The sequence below is a fragment of the Gavialis gangeticus genome, unplaced genomic scaffold (assembly GCF_001723915.1).
Source record: "Gavialis gangeticus isolate Ggan-Ray unplaced genomic scaffold, GavGan_comp1, whole genome shotgun sequence".
Taxonomy (NCBI): Eukaryota; Metazoa; Chordata; order Crocodylia; family Gavialidae; genus Gavialis; species Gavialis gangeticus.
In genome coordinates this window covers 4648238-4660059 of record NW_017729032.1, presented here as the reverse complement: position 1 = coordinate 4660059, position 11822 = coordinate 4648238, and the positions used below count along the sequence as shown (strand labels likewise).

Below are 11822 nucleotides of genomic sequence, written 5' to 3'. Positions count from 1 at the left end.
CTGATCTCAGTGGTGGCAGATGACAGAATAAAGAGCAAAGGGAAGTTGAGGGTTAGATATTAGGAAAAACTTTCTTACTAGGAGGGTAGTAAAACACTGGAACAAGTTACCCAGAGAGGTGGTGGACGCTCCATCCTTGAAGGTTTTTAAGGCCAGGCTAGACACAGCCTTGGCTGGGATGATCTAGTTGGGGCTGGTCCTGCCTTGAGCAGGGGGTTGAACTAGCTGTGACCTCCTGAGCTCCCTGCCAACCCTCATTTGCTGTGATTCTGTGCAAACCTCTGAGTCTTGTCCTAAGAAGAGTCTTGCTGGGTGTGTTATTACTTGTAAGCTACGGCTACATAGCTGTGATCCATGTTGGCAGCAACTGGAAAGGCCTTGTCTTACACCAGCATAAATTCATAGGTGTAATTCAACCTCAGAACTTAAGACAGCCCAGTAGATGAGTCTAAACAGAAATGTGTGCACAGCCTGGCTGTGTGATACCTGCTCTGCTGTGTGCTTATGACAAAAGGCATTAAAAACCTTCAAGGGAAGAAATGTAGTGGCCAACCAGGAAACTGCTCAAGCCATGGAAGGAGGTGGGGGCTGGATTTGGAGGGTGACTGCTCTCAGTGCTCACCCTGGAAGTCATTCAGAACCTGATTTCTTTCCAACTTGGGTATTTTTTTTAGTCCAGGTGCTGGGTTATTCTTTGATGCTAAGACATTTCTGTGGAGTCCATTCCCTCACTGCAGAATCTAAGCTTGCATTTAAAACAAGGAACCTGATTATCTGTTTCTAGCTTTTACGACTGAAGAAAAACTTCCAAGTCTGATCACTGACAACTACTGCATTATGTGTAATTACTGAATGTCCAGGCAGCTTGAAGTGACTGTTTTGAGATGTGTAAACTTCTAATTTCTCCTCATTATGGGATGACTCTGAAACCTAATGGTGGTCAACTGCATCATCAACATTGTCTATTTCTCTGCTTCATTTAGAAGGAAAAGTGTAATGCCTTACCTGGCCTTGTAAAATCCAGTATTTGATACTGGGGAGTGGGGCATCTGGTTTTTAAAGGGAAAAAGAAGCTGGGGATTTTCTCCCTTCTCTAGCGCCAAAAGTCTTCACTGTCAATACCAGACGCATAACTCATCCTCTCAGTCCCCAACTAACTTTCCACTATGCTGCCTTTTGCAAAGCACATGCAAGCTCTGCACAAAAATCTATGGCACAACAAAAATAAATACCTCAGTCCCTAAGGAGCATGCACTTTAAGGTAATACAACTTGCTGTACTGCATAATAATCCATTGTGGGCTGTTCCTTAATAAAAACCTTCCCTTTTTCTAAAAGTTTGATGGACTGTGTTGCAGTTTTCCTCAATAATTGCAGAGACAGTGGGAAGGGCTGTCTGGATATTGAGACGAGAGGCAGGTCAGACTATAAAACAGTGTTGTCGTTCCCTCCAGCTTGCGATCCACGGTGAGTGATCATATTTGTGGTGTGCTCATGCTTGATCTTGCCCAGTCCACTGTGGGTCATCGTAATAAGTGGAAAGCACAATTTAAGTTTGCTGGGCAAACACTTGGTATTAGCTTGGCATGACTGGAGAGAAGCAAGCCTGAGTATAGAGCCAGTCCTCTGCTCCCTCTTGTCCTGTATCAGCACGATCCTGTAAACTTTCATTCATGTGAGCTGTGCCCAGCCATACTGAAGTACCACTGCCCAGTGACAGTCCCCAGCACCTGCCACCTAGGGAATTATTTGCCTGAGCAATGATTTGAATAATTGAAGCCAGAAATGGGCAACGGAAGAAGAACCCTGTGGCTCTGATTTATGAATCCACTTTTTTCCTTCCTAAAAAACCATAAAAGTTGCATGGCCTTATAACAGAGGAGAAACCTACAGTTGGGCCCCAGAGCAGCCTCAATTCTTGTCTTTGCTGGGTTCAATGCAAATACCCAATTAAAACATTTATCAGCACAGATTTTATTTTAGCACTTCTAGCGAATGTAATCCCCTTTGTGGTTACTTGAATCTTCTGTGGGTTTTGTGAGGGCTAAAACAGTTCAAAGATTGTATCAGTTATCAAGCTATAACAGGGGAAGATTTGTTTCTAAGTTAAACCTGAAAGCATGGAGTTGCTTTGTATGCAGGACAGACTTTTAATTGGAACAAGGCGGCATTGACCTTATTAACTTCAAAAAGTCTAAAGTATGACCTGGTGGTTCCAACTGCCTCCCTCCCATTGTATGTGGGGAATTAACTTCCTCAACTGGCTCCTTTTCCTCAAAGAAAAATGGCTTAACCCATTGCTAACCAGGAGTATAAGGGAAAAAAGACAGACGTATCAAGGTAGGAGACATTAGAGGTGCAGTTGTATCCATCCTGGTCCTTTTAAAATACCCATCTCTTAGCATAGCTGTCTCATAGGAGCATGCTGCATTACTCCTGTTCTCCGGCAGTGTAAAACGGTCACCTCAAGGAACTTGTCTCAGCAAGAGAAATCTGCACTGATGTAGCTTCCTGGATGTTATGGATTGCTGTGTTGGCGTTTAAATGCAAAGCCTCCTTCTCCACCAATGCAGCACATCTACAATAGACACTTGCAGCTAAAGAAGTGCGGTTAGACCAAGGATATGCACAGAACCAAGATCTAGGATGGTAGGCTAATGTTCCCACCCTTGCAACATTAGATATCTGTCTTGAGACTGCCAGCAACTGACTGATCTTAACTGGCAGTAACTTGTGTTGTAGTTACGTCTGCAGTAGAATCTGGTCCCAGGCCTTCGGACCCCTTTCTTGTGAGGCCACCACATCCTCATCAGAGAGAAAGTCAAGCAAAGAATTAGCGATCATTATTTGTGACTCTGCTTTTTCTCCCTTTAGCTCAACGTGGAATTCTGCCCGTGCAGGCAAAATCCAGTGTAGTGGATTGGGTGATGGTTACTGGATAGCTGTCATGTTTTTATGCTTATCTTTGCTGCCTTTCATAGTGAGGGCTACAGCCCATTAAACTCTCAGCACTGTCAGGAAGGTGAGTTGAGTCTAATGAGTTCTCTCATCTGAACCTGGTGATCACCTTAATGCTTCTATTCGCTTTTGTTTTCTAGATGATGAACATTTTAAGAAAGCAAAACTGCTGAAGACACAGTCTCTTGAAACAGATGGGATGAGTATTGGGACCTTAGGCTGCAGCGGTTTGCACAAGACTCTGCCAAACACAGCTCACAAGGAAATGGATTTTTTCAAGTGAACTGCCTCCTCTTTTAACGGAGAGACAAGGTTCTTTGCGTAAATCTGATATCTTTTATTAGACCAACTCAAATAGCTGGAAAAAAAATCTTTGCAAGCTTTCGGGTACAAATGCCTTTCGTCAGGCTGAGGAAGCATCTGCAGTTGGCGCGTGCTCTTCCTGGATGCAGTGTGATGATTTAAAGAGTTGAACAGATATGCCAAAGAGTGACAATGCCTAGGACAGTTGTCTCTATAGCTGTTGAATGAGGCATGTGTTTTCGTCCAGCCCGTGCACTTCAGCTATGGACCACAATATTGTAATTCCTTTGTTTTCTATTTGTGTCTGATTGGAGAGGAAGGGCAGAGTAAAGGAACCAGAAGCGATAGAGATTGCTAGAGTCCCCACATCTGCATCCTCCATCCTTGCAAACTGTGGGGATACAGCAGTCACCTTTTAGGCAGTGACATCTGAGACAGCCCTGGATGATCCACAGACAGCTGTTAGCAGCCCTGAAATGGACCACGGCTACTCAACGTAAGGGCTGGTCCAATTGACAAGTTTGTGAACAGACCCTAGTCAGATGCTGCCAGGTGCTGATCCAGGAGCAAGTTTTCGAAGCCAGGCTATCCATCCTGCTTGAGGGAGTCACTAGTCTCACTGGGATATAGCTGAATATTTGGGAGGGGAAAAGCGGGCACTGGCGTAGCAAAATCCAGGAGTGTCAGTCACTCTGTAGCGGAGAGGGGGTGGCAGGGCCTGCTCCCCTTCCCTCTCCTGTATCCACAAGGCTGTCACCTCCTCCAGCATCATTTCCTTCAGAGAGGAGACGTAGCCAAACACCAGAGATGGGCGCTCCTCCCTGCGGCAGGTCTGTCAGCTGTCTGGTGGGTGGCACGATGAGCGCTCCCAACCAGTCGCAGCGGAGAAGTCGGGAGCAACGCGAAGCCTGTGAAGAAGAAACAAGGCCCCAGATGGGAAAGCGGAGAGCAAAGAGCCACAGACGCGAGGAAGAGGATGGGTGCTAGTGGGTGGGGAGACGGCTGCAAATGCCAGTCCTGCCAGCGCCAGCTAAGGCAGATGGGCTGTGGCAGACAGGCCTGGCCACTGCCGCTGCATAGTGATGGGCAGAGCGCCAGCGCGGGGCGCAGACTGGGGCACGCTCCGTTGGCAGAGGCCTGGCATGGTTCCCACTGAGTTTCCTCCTGCCCGGTGAGTACAGCTGCATCGGCTCCCGCTTCGCTGCCATCCAGAACCTCAGGCTTTCTGGCCCTTGGCTTGACCAGTAGTGCGTTGTGGTCCTGGTGAGGCGACGCTGCGGGGCTGCTCTGCCTGGGGCCGTGGCCGCCCAGAAGGGGGCTTGGCCCGGGCATGCTCTACCCTGCTGCCCTCGAGGAGCCTGTGCGCGAGGGGCCGGCCAGCCCAGGCACACACAGCGGAGCAGGGGCAAGCAGCACCCACAGGTCCTGCCTGGCACCAGGGACTGTTGCCATGGATAGCGCCACCACTGGGGTTGGAGGGGCTGTTGCCATGGATACTGCCAACTGTCACCCACTGGGCTTGATGGGGCTGTTGCCATGGATAATGTCATCCACTGGGGATGGAGGGGGTGTTGCTATGGATACTGTCAGCTGTCATCCACTGGGGTTGGGTGTGGGGTGGACGGCCACTGCCCCCTGGGGGGGGTGGGGCCTGCACTGCAGTGACTAACCCTCCGCGCGCGGCACGTGACGGGAGGGACAGGTTTCATTGGCCGGCAAAGGGGGCTTAGACTTAGCGTTGGCGACGGCGTCACGTGACAGGCCTGCAAATGGAGCGGGGGCTTCAACATTCCCCCTTCCCAGCCTGACCATAGAATGGCGGCTCCGGGGGCCAGCGCGCCGCCTTCCTTCTCTATGGTGGAGGGCGGGGAGGAGCGGCGGTTCCGCCTCCGGCCCGGGCGGGTTCCGTTTCCGGCAGCGGCGGGACTGGGCACGACGGGACGGCCATGAGCTTCCTGAAGCGGTTCCCGCCGCCAGCCGAGGGCGTCCGGCACCAGCAGCCCCACACCGAGGCCGTGCTGGGCGGCCGCGCCCTGGGCTCCGGCACCCTCTACATCGCCGAGAGGTGCGGCTGGGCCGGGGGCTCCGCGGGGCTGCCCAGGCCCACCTCCAGCCCGGGGGGGTGGGGGGTGGTGAGAAGGCCTCAGGGAGACGATCCCGAGTCCCGAAGTCAGTTGAGTCCCTCAGCCCGGACGGGCTGTGCCTGCCGTTACTCCCAAACCTCGGGTGGACCAAGAATCAAGGGGGGAGGTGGTCTATAAATAGGGGAGCGGGGTCTTAGACCCGTGGGAGTTGCCCCACCTGCCCCTTGAGCGGCTCAGATGAGCGACGTCGGTGCTGCTACAGTGTTGTCAGCCCTGCCTTGCCCCAAATCATGAGACGCAATTTTTTGAAGCGTGTGTGTGTGTGTGGGGGGGAGTTATTTGTGAAGGTGTTGGGGGTGGGGTTCTGCACCCATCTCCCTTGCCCCAGAGCTCAGCTGTGTGATGCTGTTGCCACCCACTGCACGGGCAGGGGATGTGGGGCATGCTGGCCATGCAGCACAATCCCTGCCCGTCCAGCAGCAGGAGGCTCACTGGGACTGTGGGGCAAAGGCAGCAGGGCACAAAGCCCCAGCCCACAGGGGGCTGCCTGCTTGTGCCTCACCCTGTACCTCAGGACAACGCGCCCTGGCCCTGGGGCCCCATTCACCCCTGCCCCACTCCCTCACCATGGGGGCCTCCATCTTCTCCTTTTCCTCCACCTACCAGCTGGGAAAATCCAGAGATCTGAGGGTTGGATCCGGAGATTGCAAGTCAGTTATTTTGACTTTGAAATCCCAAGTCTTGGGATGGTTTTGTGGTAGTTGGTAATACTGCTGTTAGGCAGCTGCAGGAGGCTCGGGTTTGGGCCTCCTGTACGTCATGTGGCCCTGTGCGGCATCGTTCCTTTGCCAGCAAAGAGCTCTTGGCAGCAGGAAAAATGTTGGTGATGTTGCTGGCTGAGAAGCCGGCCAGTCCTGGGGTCCTCAGCGAAGGAGAGATAGGATGAGGTTTGTTGTGGAGCGACCTCTTGTTGTGCTGGGTTCCTGCTTAGCATTGCAATTGCCACTCTGTTGGTGGGATGGAGCTGCGGCTCAAACAGCGAGTGCTGTCAACCCACACAGGGTCCAGTTGTGGCCTGTCTTTTTCTTTCAATAGACTTTTGTCTGCGGCTTGTACAAGTTGTTCTCACTGCTTCCTCCCCGCTCTGTTCTAATGTACTGCAAGGCTTTTTCCAGGGCTGTTTACAGGCCATGGATAGAAGGAGGCAGCGTACGCATCAGTTGCATTATCAGAGATCTGTGTTGTGGGAGAACCAGGTGCTGCTGAATCCAAGTACAGAGCTGCCTGCTTGGAGAAGTGCAGGGAAAAGAGCTCACTGGGCAGAAGTAGGAAAGCAGTTGCAGAACTGGGGAAGCAGGATCACTGTAGCTATGTCTGGCCTGGAATTTATCAACAGCACCCAAGAGTTGTGTGTGTTTAGGTCAAGAAGTGATCTGCACATTGAGCTGAAACTTCTCCTGGAGGAAAAAGTGGCTTTGGTCATGTTTAGCTTTGGGTAGAAAGTCCTGTTAGCACAGAGATGGAGCCTTGGCTTAGCAGTGACTGGGTGAATGCTGTTCACACATCTGTCCTGTAGGTGTGGCTGACTTGAGTGTTGTCTGCGAGATGTCATGGCTTTCCTGAGTTCCTGACTTGCCTTTTATTTATTTTTTTTCCCTTAGTCGCCTGTCATGGTTTGATAACTCTGGTCTGGGCTTCTCCTTGGACTACCCCACCATAAGTTTGCATGCTGTCTCCAGGGACCTCACTGCATATCCATGGGAGCATTTGTATGTCATGGTGAATGCCAAATTCGAAGGTATAGTATGCCTGCAACATGTCCCTCTGGTAACTTGTCACTTGAACGGTCAGTTATGAACAGTGGGGAGCTTGGGATTCAGAAGCACCAGTCCTTGCTCAGCATTTCTCATTTCAAACAGCATATCCTAGGGCCTCTGCTCTTTCTCTTGGGACCTCAGCTGTGGGCTGGTATTAGGACCCGTTGTACCATTGCACTTGCTGTCCTGCTTTTGGGCAAGTTAAACTGTCCCACAGGAGCATGTTCCTGTTAAATGTCACTTTTCACCCCTCTGCTCTCTTGAACCTCCTTAAACATTTCTACTTAGCCACAGTTTCCCTTAGATTCTTGTGCTCCCTTCCCATGCTCCATGCATTGCTTTACACTCCTCTGCTCCACTCATTTAGCATCTCATGAATGGGTGTTCACATGCCTGTTAATGGAGAGCAGACAGGAAACCTCCGTCCCATGCTCATGGAATGTTTAATTCCCATGAGCAGCTTCCATAAGAGTTGCTTATATTTTGAGGCTTGTTGAATCTTTAAAGGCTTCCTACAACAGACATTTTTTTTTTTTTTAAAGAAGCTTTTGCCATTTCTTTATTGTTCACGGTTTGGACATAAATTTGCAGTGCTTATTTTTTTTTAAAAATTACTTCTTAAAATCTTTTTACAAATATCAGGTTTGCTATATTTGTTCTGGACGATTTCTAAGGGGAGCACATGTGGAGTGAAATGTAATGCCTCAGCTGTACAGCACGAGTGCTAAATCTTTATTGAAGACCTCTTTTCTCTGTAATTCTAATCAGTGATTTATGCTAAGCAGATGTTAAAGCCAACTAAAAGCTATGATTTAAATAGACTGACTTGAAAATCTTTCCACCTCCCTAGCACTGTCAGCTGCTTCAGTTTGCAGACTCTTAACCCTTCTAATGTAGTAACTCTGCTGGTAATAATAATAATACAAAAATCATAGAATCATAGAAAATTAGGGTTGGAAAGGACCTCAGAAGGTCATCTAATCCAACCCCTTGCTCAAGGCAGGACCATCCCCAACTAGATCATCCCAGCCAAGGCTTTGTCTAGCCAGGTCTTAAAAACCACCTCTCTCGGTAACCTGTTCCAATGCTTCACTACCCCCCTGGTGTGGGAGGTTTTCCTAATATCTAACGGAAAACTTCCCTTGCTGCAACTTGACCATTACTCCTTGTTCTGTCATCTGCCACCACTGAGAACAGTCCGGCTCCATTCTCTTTCGAACCCCACTTCAGGTAGTTGAAGGCTGCTATTAAATCCCTCTCAGTCTTTTCTTCTGCAAACTAAATAAGCCCAGTTCCCTCCACCTCTCCTCAGAAGTCATGTGCCCCAGCCCCTGAACCATTTTCATTGCCCTGTGCTGGACTCCGCAATTTGTCCACATCCTATCTGTAGTGGGGGGCCCAAAACTGGACCCAGTACTCCAGATGTGGCCTCATCACTGCCGAGTAGAGGGGAAGAATCACTTCCCTTGTTATTAGGCTATTTTACCAGCAGAACAATAAGGAAAAAAAAATGCCAGCAGCATACTTGGCTGTATTAACAGGCGCATCACTTTTAAATTGAGAGAAGGAATTCTTCCACTCTATTCAGCATTGGTGAACCTTAGCTAGATTGTTATGGCTGGTTTTGGGCCCTGCACTTCAAGAAATATGTGAATAAATAAATGAGAGAGAATCCAGCGTAGATGAACAAAAGAGAATAGGTCTGGGCAGCGTGACTTATGAGAAAAGTTTGGAAGAACTGTGGCTGTTTAATCTGGAGAAGAGAAGACCTGGGGAGTGGGGGATGTTGTTAAGTCTTCAGATACCTGACGGGTGGTTAAAAAGAGGACACAGAGAGACTTCTTTATGGCTGTAGAGGAAAAGGCAAGAAATACTGGTCCTAAATTGCAGCAAGAGAAATTTAGGTTGGATATTAGGAAGAATCTTCTGATGGGAACACATTGCCTCAAGTTGTTGTGGAGCCTCCTTCTTTACAAGTTTTTAATTGCAGATTTGCCAAGCATTTGGCAGGAATAATTTACACAGGGCTGATTCTTTCCTGAGCAGGGGATTGGATTAGGTGACTTCCTGCAATTCCTTCTAGGCCTGTTTTTCTCCTATGCTATCGATGTTTGGGGGCAAAGGCTTCAGTGGGGTCTTTATACACCTAACGCAAATAAGTGTATGTGATTGTATATTTTTGTCAATTTCCTTTTAAAGCCTTTTAAAAAAAAAAAAAACTTCCTTAAGGGAGAGTTTGACTGACATGATCATAGATGCGTATGGCAAACAAGGTGGGAACAGGGGAGCTCAGGAGTTAAAAAATCAAATTGTCTGAGCTTTGCTGTTGTCGTGGATGCATTCTGAGGAGCTGTTTGCTTGCTAAAGCAGATGGAACCATTGAGGCTAGTTCAGAGTTCCAAGCAGTATTTTGGGTAGAAATGTATAGCTTGTATCTTTTTTTTACTCCAGTTTCTGAATGCATCATTTGAATGATGCTTCTCCCAAAACTGTGTATCTAGACTGGAGTGAACACAGTTTGCAAACTTACTGAATTTAAATATCTAAGTAATGTTTTGCCATAAGAACACAGAGCTATTCCTGCCATGGGAGACTACATATAGTAGGACTTTGTGACAGCCTCATTTTCTGTACAGGCTTGGCCTACAATAAATCTTTTGCAGTCTCTGGGTATGATTAGTTTTCAGGTCTACTGTGGCCTGTATCATAGCTCTGTGCAGTATTCAAGGCACTTGCCTCAAACCACATCTCTGCAATTGTTACAGGAATCTCCATGATTCATGCAGTGGGATTGGGCAGGGCCCTCAGTGTTCTTTCCCTGAAGGCTTTTGTCACTCTTCCAAGTCAGCTGCATGTGCCTGGGAGTTGTTGCTTTCTGAGAAGGATGATCTTGAGATTGACTTTCCTGAAGGCATTAAGCTGGGCCAGCAGCAGATGGTTGTGTCCAGTGTTGTCAGTCTAAAGAACCTTGGGCAGCCTCCTTGAGTGCTCTGCTTTCAGAGGTGGCAGCTGGTTCCCTCTTGGCTGGGCATCACTCAGCATTGCTTCCAGTTCCTGGCCTCCGATACAAAGCACCCTTCATGGAAGCAGATGCCTGGCGGGCTTGTTTCCATAAATCTTTAGAAAATCTGTTGATGCGTTTCCCAGATTTTGGGTTCAGTCTCTGTAGCAACAAGGCTCCACAGCATGGGCATCTTCCTCCTTGATTCCAGCAGTAGTAAAAGTGCATCAGGCTTTGCTGCTTAGGTAGCAGCCATGAAGCACTTCCTTCCCCTTCTTTGAGACTCATCATGTTTCCTGCCCACCTTTCCACCGTGCGTGGCCTGCCTGGCACAGGGAGTGGAGAGATCAGAAACTGAACAGGGTTCTCTATTGTGGCATGACCGAGCATGGCAGAGAGGCAAACACTGCAGCAAGGCCCTGTACTGTCCATCTAGTCCAGTATGTCATGTCTCACAGTGGCAGAGTGGATGCTGAAACAGAGTGGATGACACGACCAGGGTATTTTTCCATTGTTTCTTTCTCACTTGCAGCCTCTAGCATTTAAGGTGTAGGACAGTGGTTTCCAAGCTCTGACAGATTACCTACCACCAATTTAAAACCATACAGCCTTAAGTACCACCAGCAAATTTTTCATACACATAAGTGACAGGCTATGCATTAAAATAACATCAAAACCTTTAGTAATCATAAAACATTGTTTCATCAGTTACGGTAACCATATAAAACAATTAAAATAAAATGAAAAATATTGCAGTTAGTAGCACAATTAAAAAAAAAAATGTCACAACTAATGGCGATTTAATCACACAGCTAAAAACACAAAATTATTCAGGTACTTTGTATGGTTGGGGGGTGGAGATGGGGTTGGTGTGGGGGTGAATTTGTGAAGGTGTGGGGGGCTGTGGGTGTGGGGTTTGGTGCCTGGAGGGGGGTCCCCACATGCCGTGGCAGGATGTGGGGTACTGTGGGTCAGGAGTGAGGGGCAGCAGCAGGGCTGGGGAGGCTGTAGTTGGGAGTGACGGATAGACACGCAGATATACAGCACCCAGCAGGTAAGTTTGTGGAGCGGGTGGGGTGGGGGGAAAGGGAAGAGGTGCTGGGGAAGATCGAGGCTCCCATGCTGAGGGAAGGAATGGGACAGGGCTGGAGTGAATGGGGCCCCAGGGCCACAGTGAGTTGTGGGACAGAGCCATGGGAGGCTTGTCCTGGAGTGCTGGGGGTGCTGCAGCTCCCAGCTGTTGCATGCACCCCTGGGAAGGCATGGGGGGCATGTGCCCCCTGGATTTGTGCATGGAGCAGAGTTGGGCTACCCACTGCAGGCTGTGGCTTTGTGCCCCACTGCCGTTGTCTCGGGAGCCACGCACAATGCCATGTGCCCTCTGTGCGGAGACTGTGCCGCGTTCCCTGCCTGCCCGGTGGTAGGAGGCACATGGTGTTGCATGCAGCTCTGGAGGGAATGGCAGTGGAGCACAGAGTGCAGCGGGCAGCCTGCTTTTCCCGAGGGGTTTCTCCCCTCGGGCTGGCCCACCCTGTCCCCCCAGCAGGAGCAGCACGAAAGGACATGGCCCCTCCCATTGCCCAGGCCCTTCCTGGGGCAGCCTAGGCCTTTCCTGGGGGGGGGGGTGCTCCTGTTGCTGTGTGCACCCCCGGAGAGGCAT

The 11822-nt window shown here is 49.5% G+C and overlaps 1 protein-coding gene across 1 annotated transcript in view; it reads left to right on the top strand.

Annotated features, from left to right (window-relative positions):
• The first annotated feature begins 5155 nt into the window (after positions 1-5155).
• Positions 5156-11822, top strand: part of CLNS1A (chloride nucleotide-sensitive channel 1A) — a 49157-nt gene continuing 42490 nt past the window's right edge. Inside the window, exons 1-2 of the mRNA XM_019525186.1 lie at positions 5156-5325; positions 7006-7142. Coding sequence (XP_019380731.1) covers positions 5207-5325; positions 7006-7142 — 256 coding nt within the window. The 5' untranslated portion in view covers positions 5156-5206. The remainder of the gene's footprint in view (positions 5326-7005; positions 7143-11822) is intronic.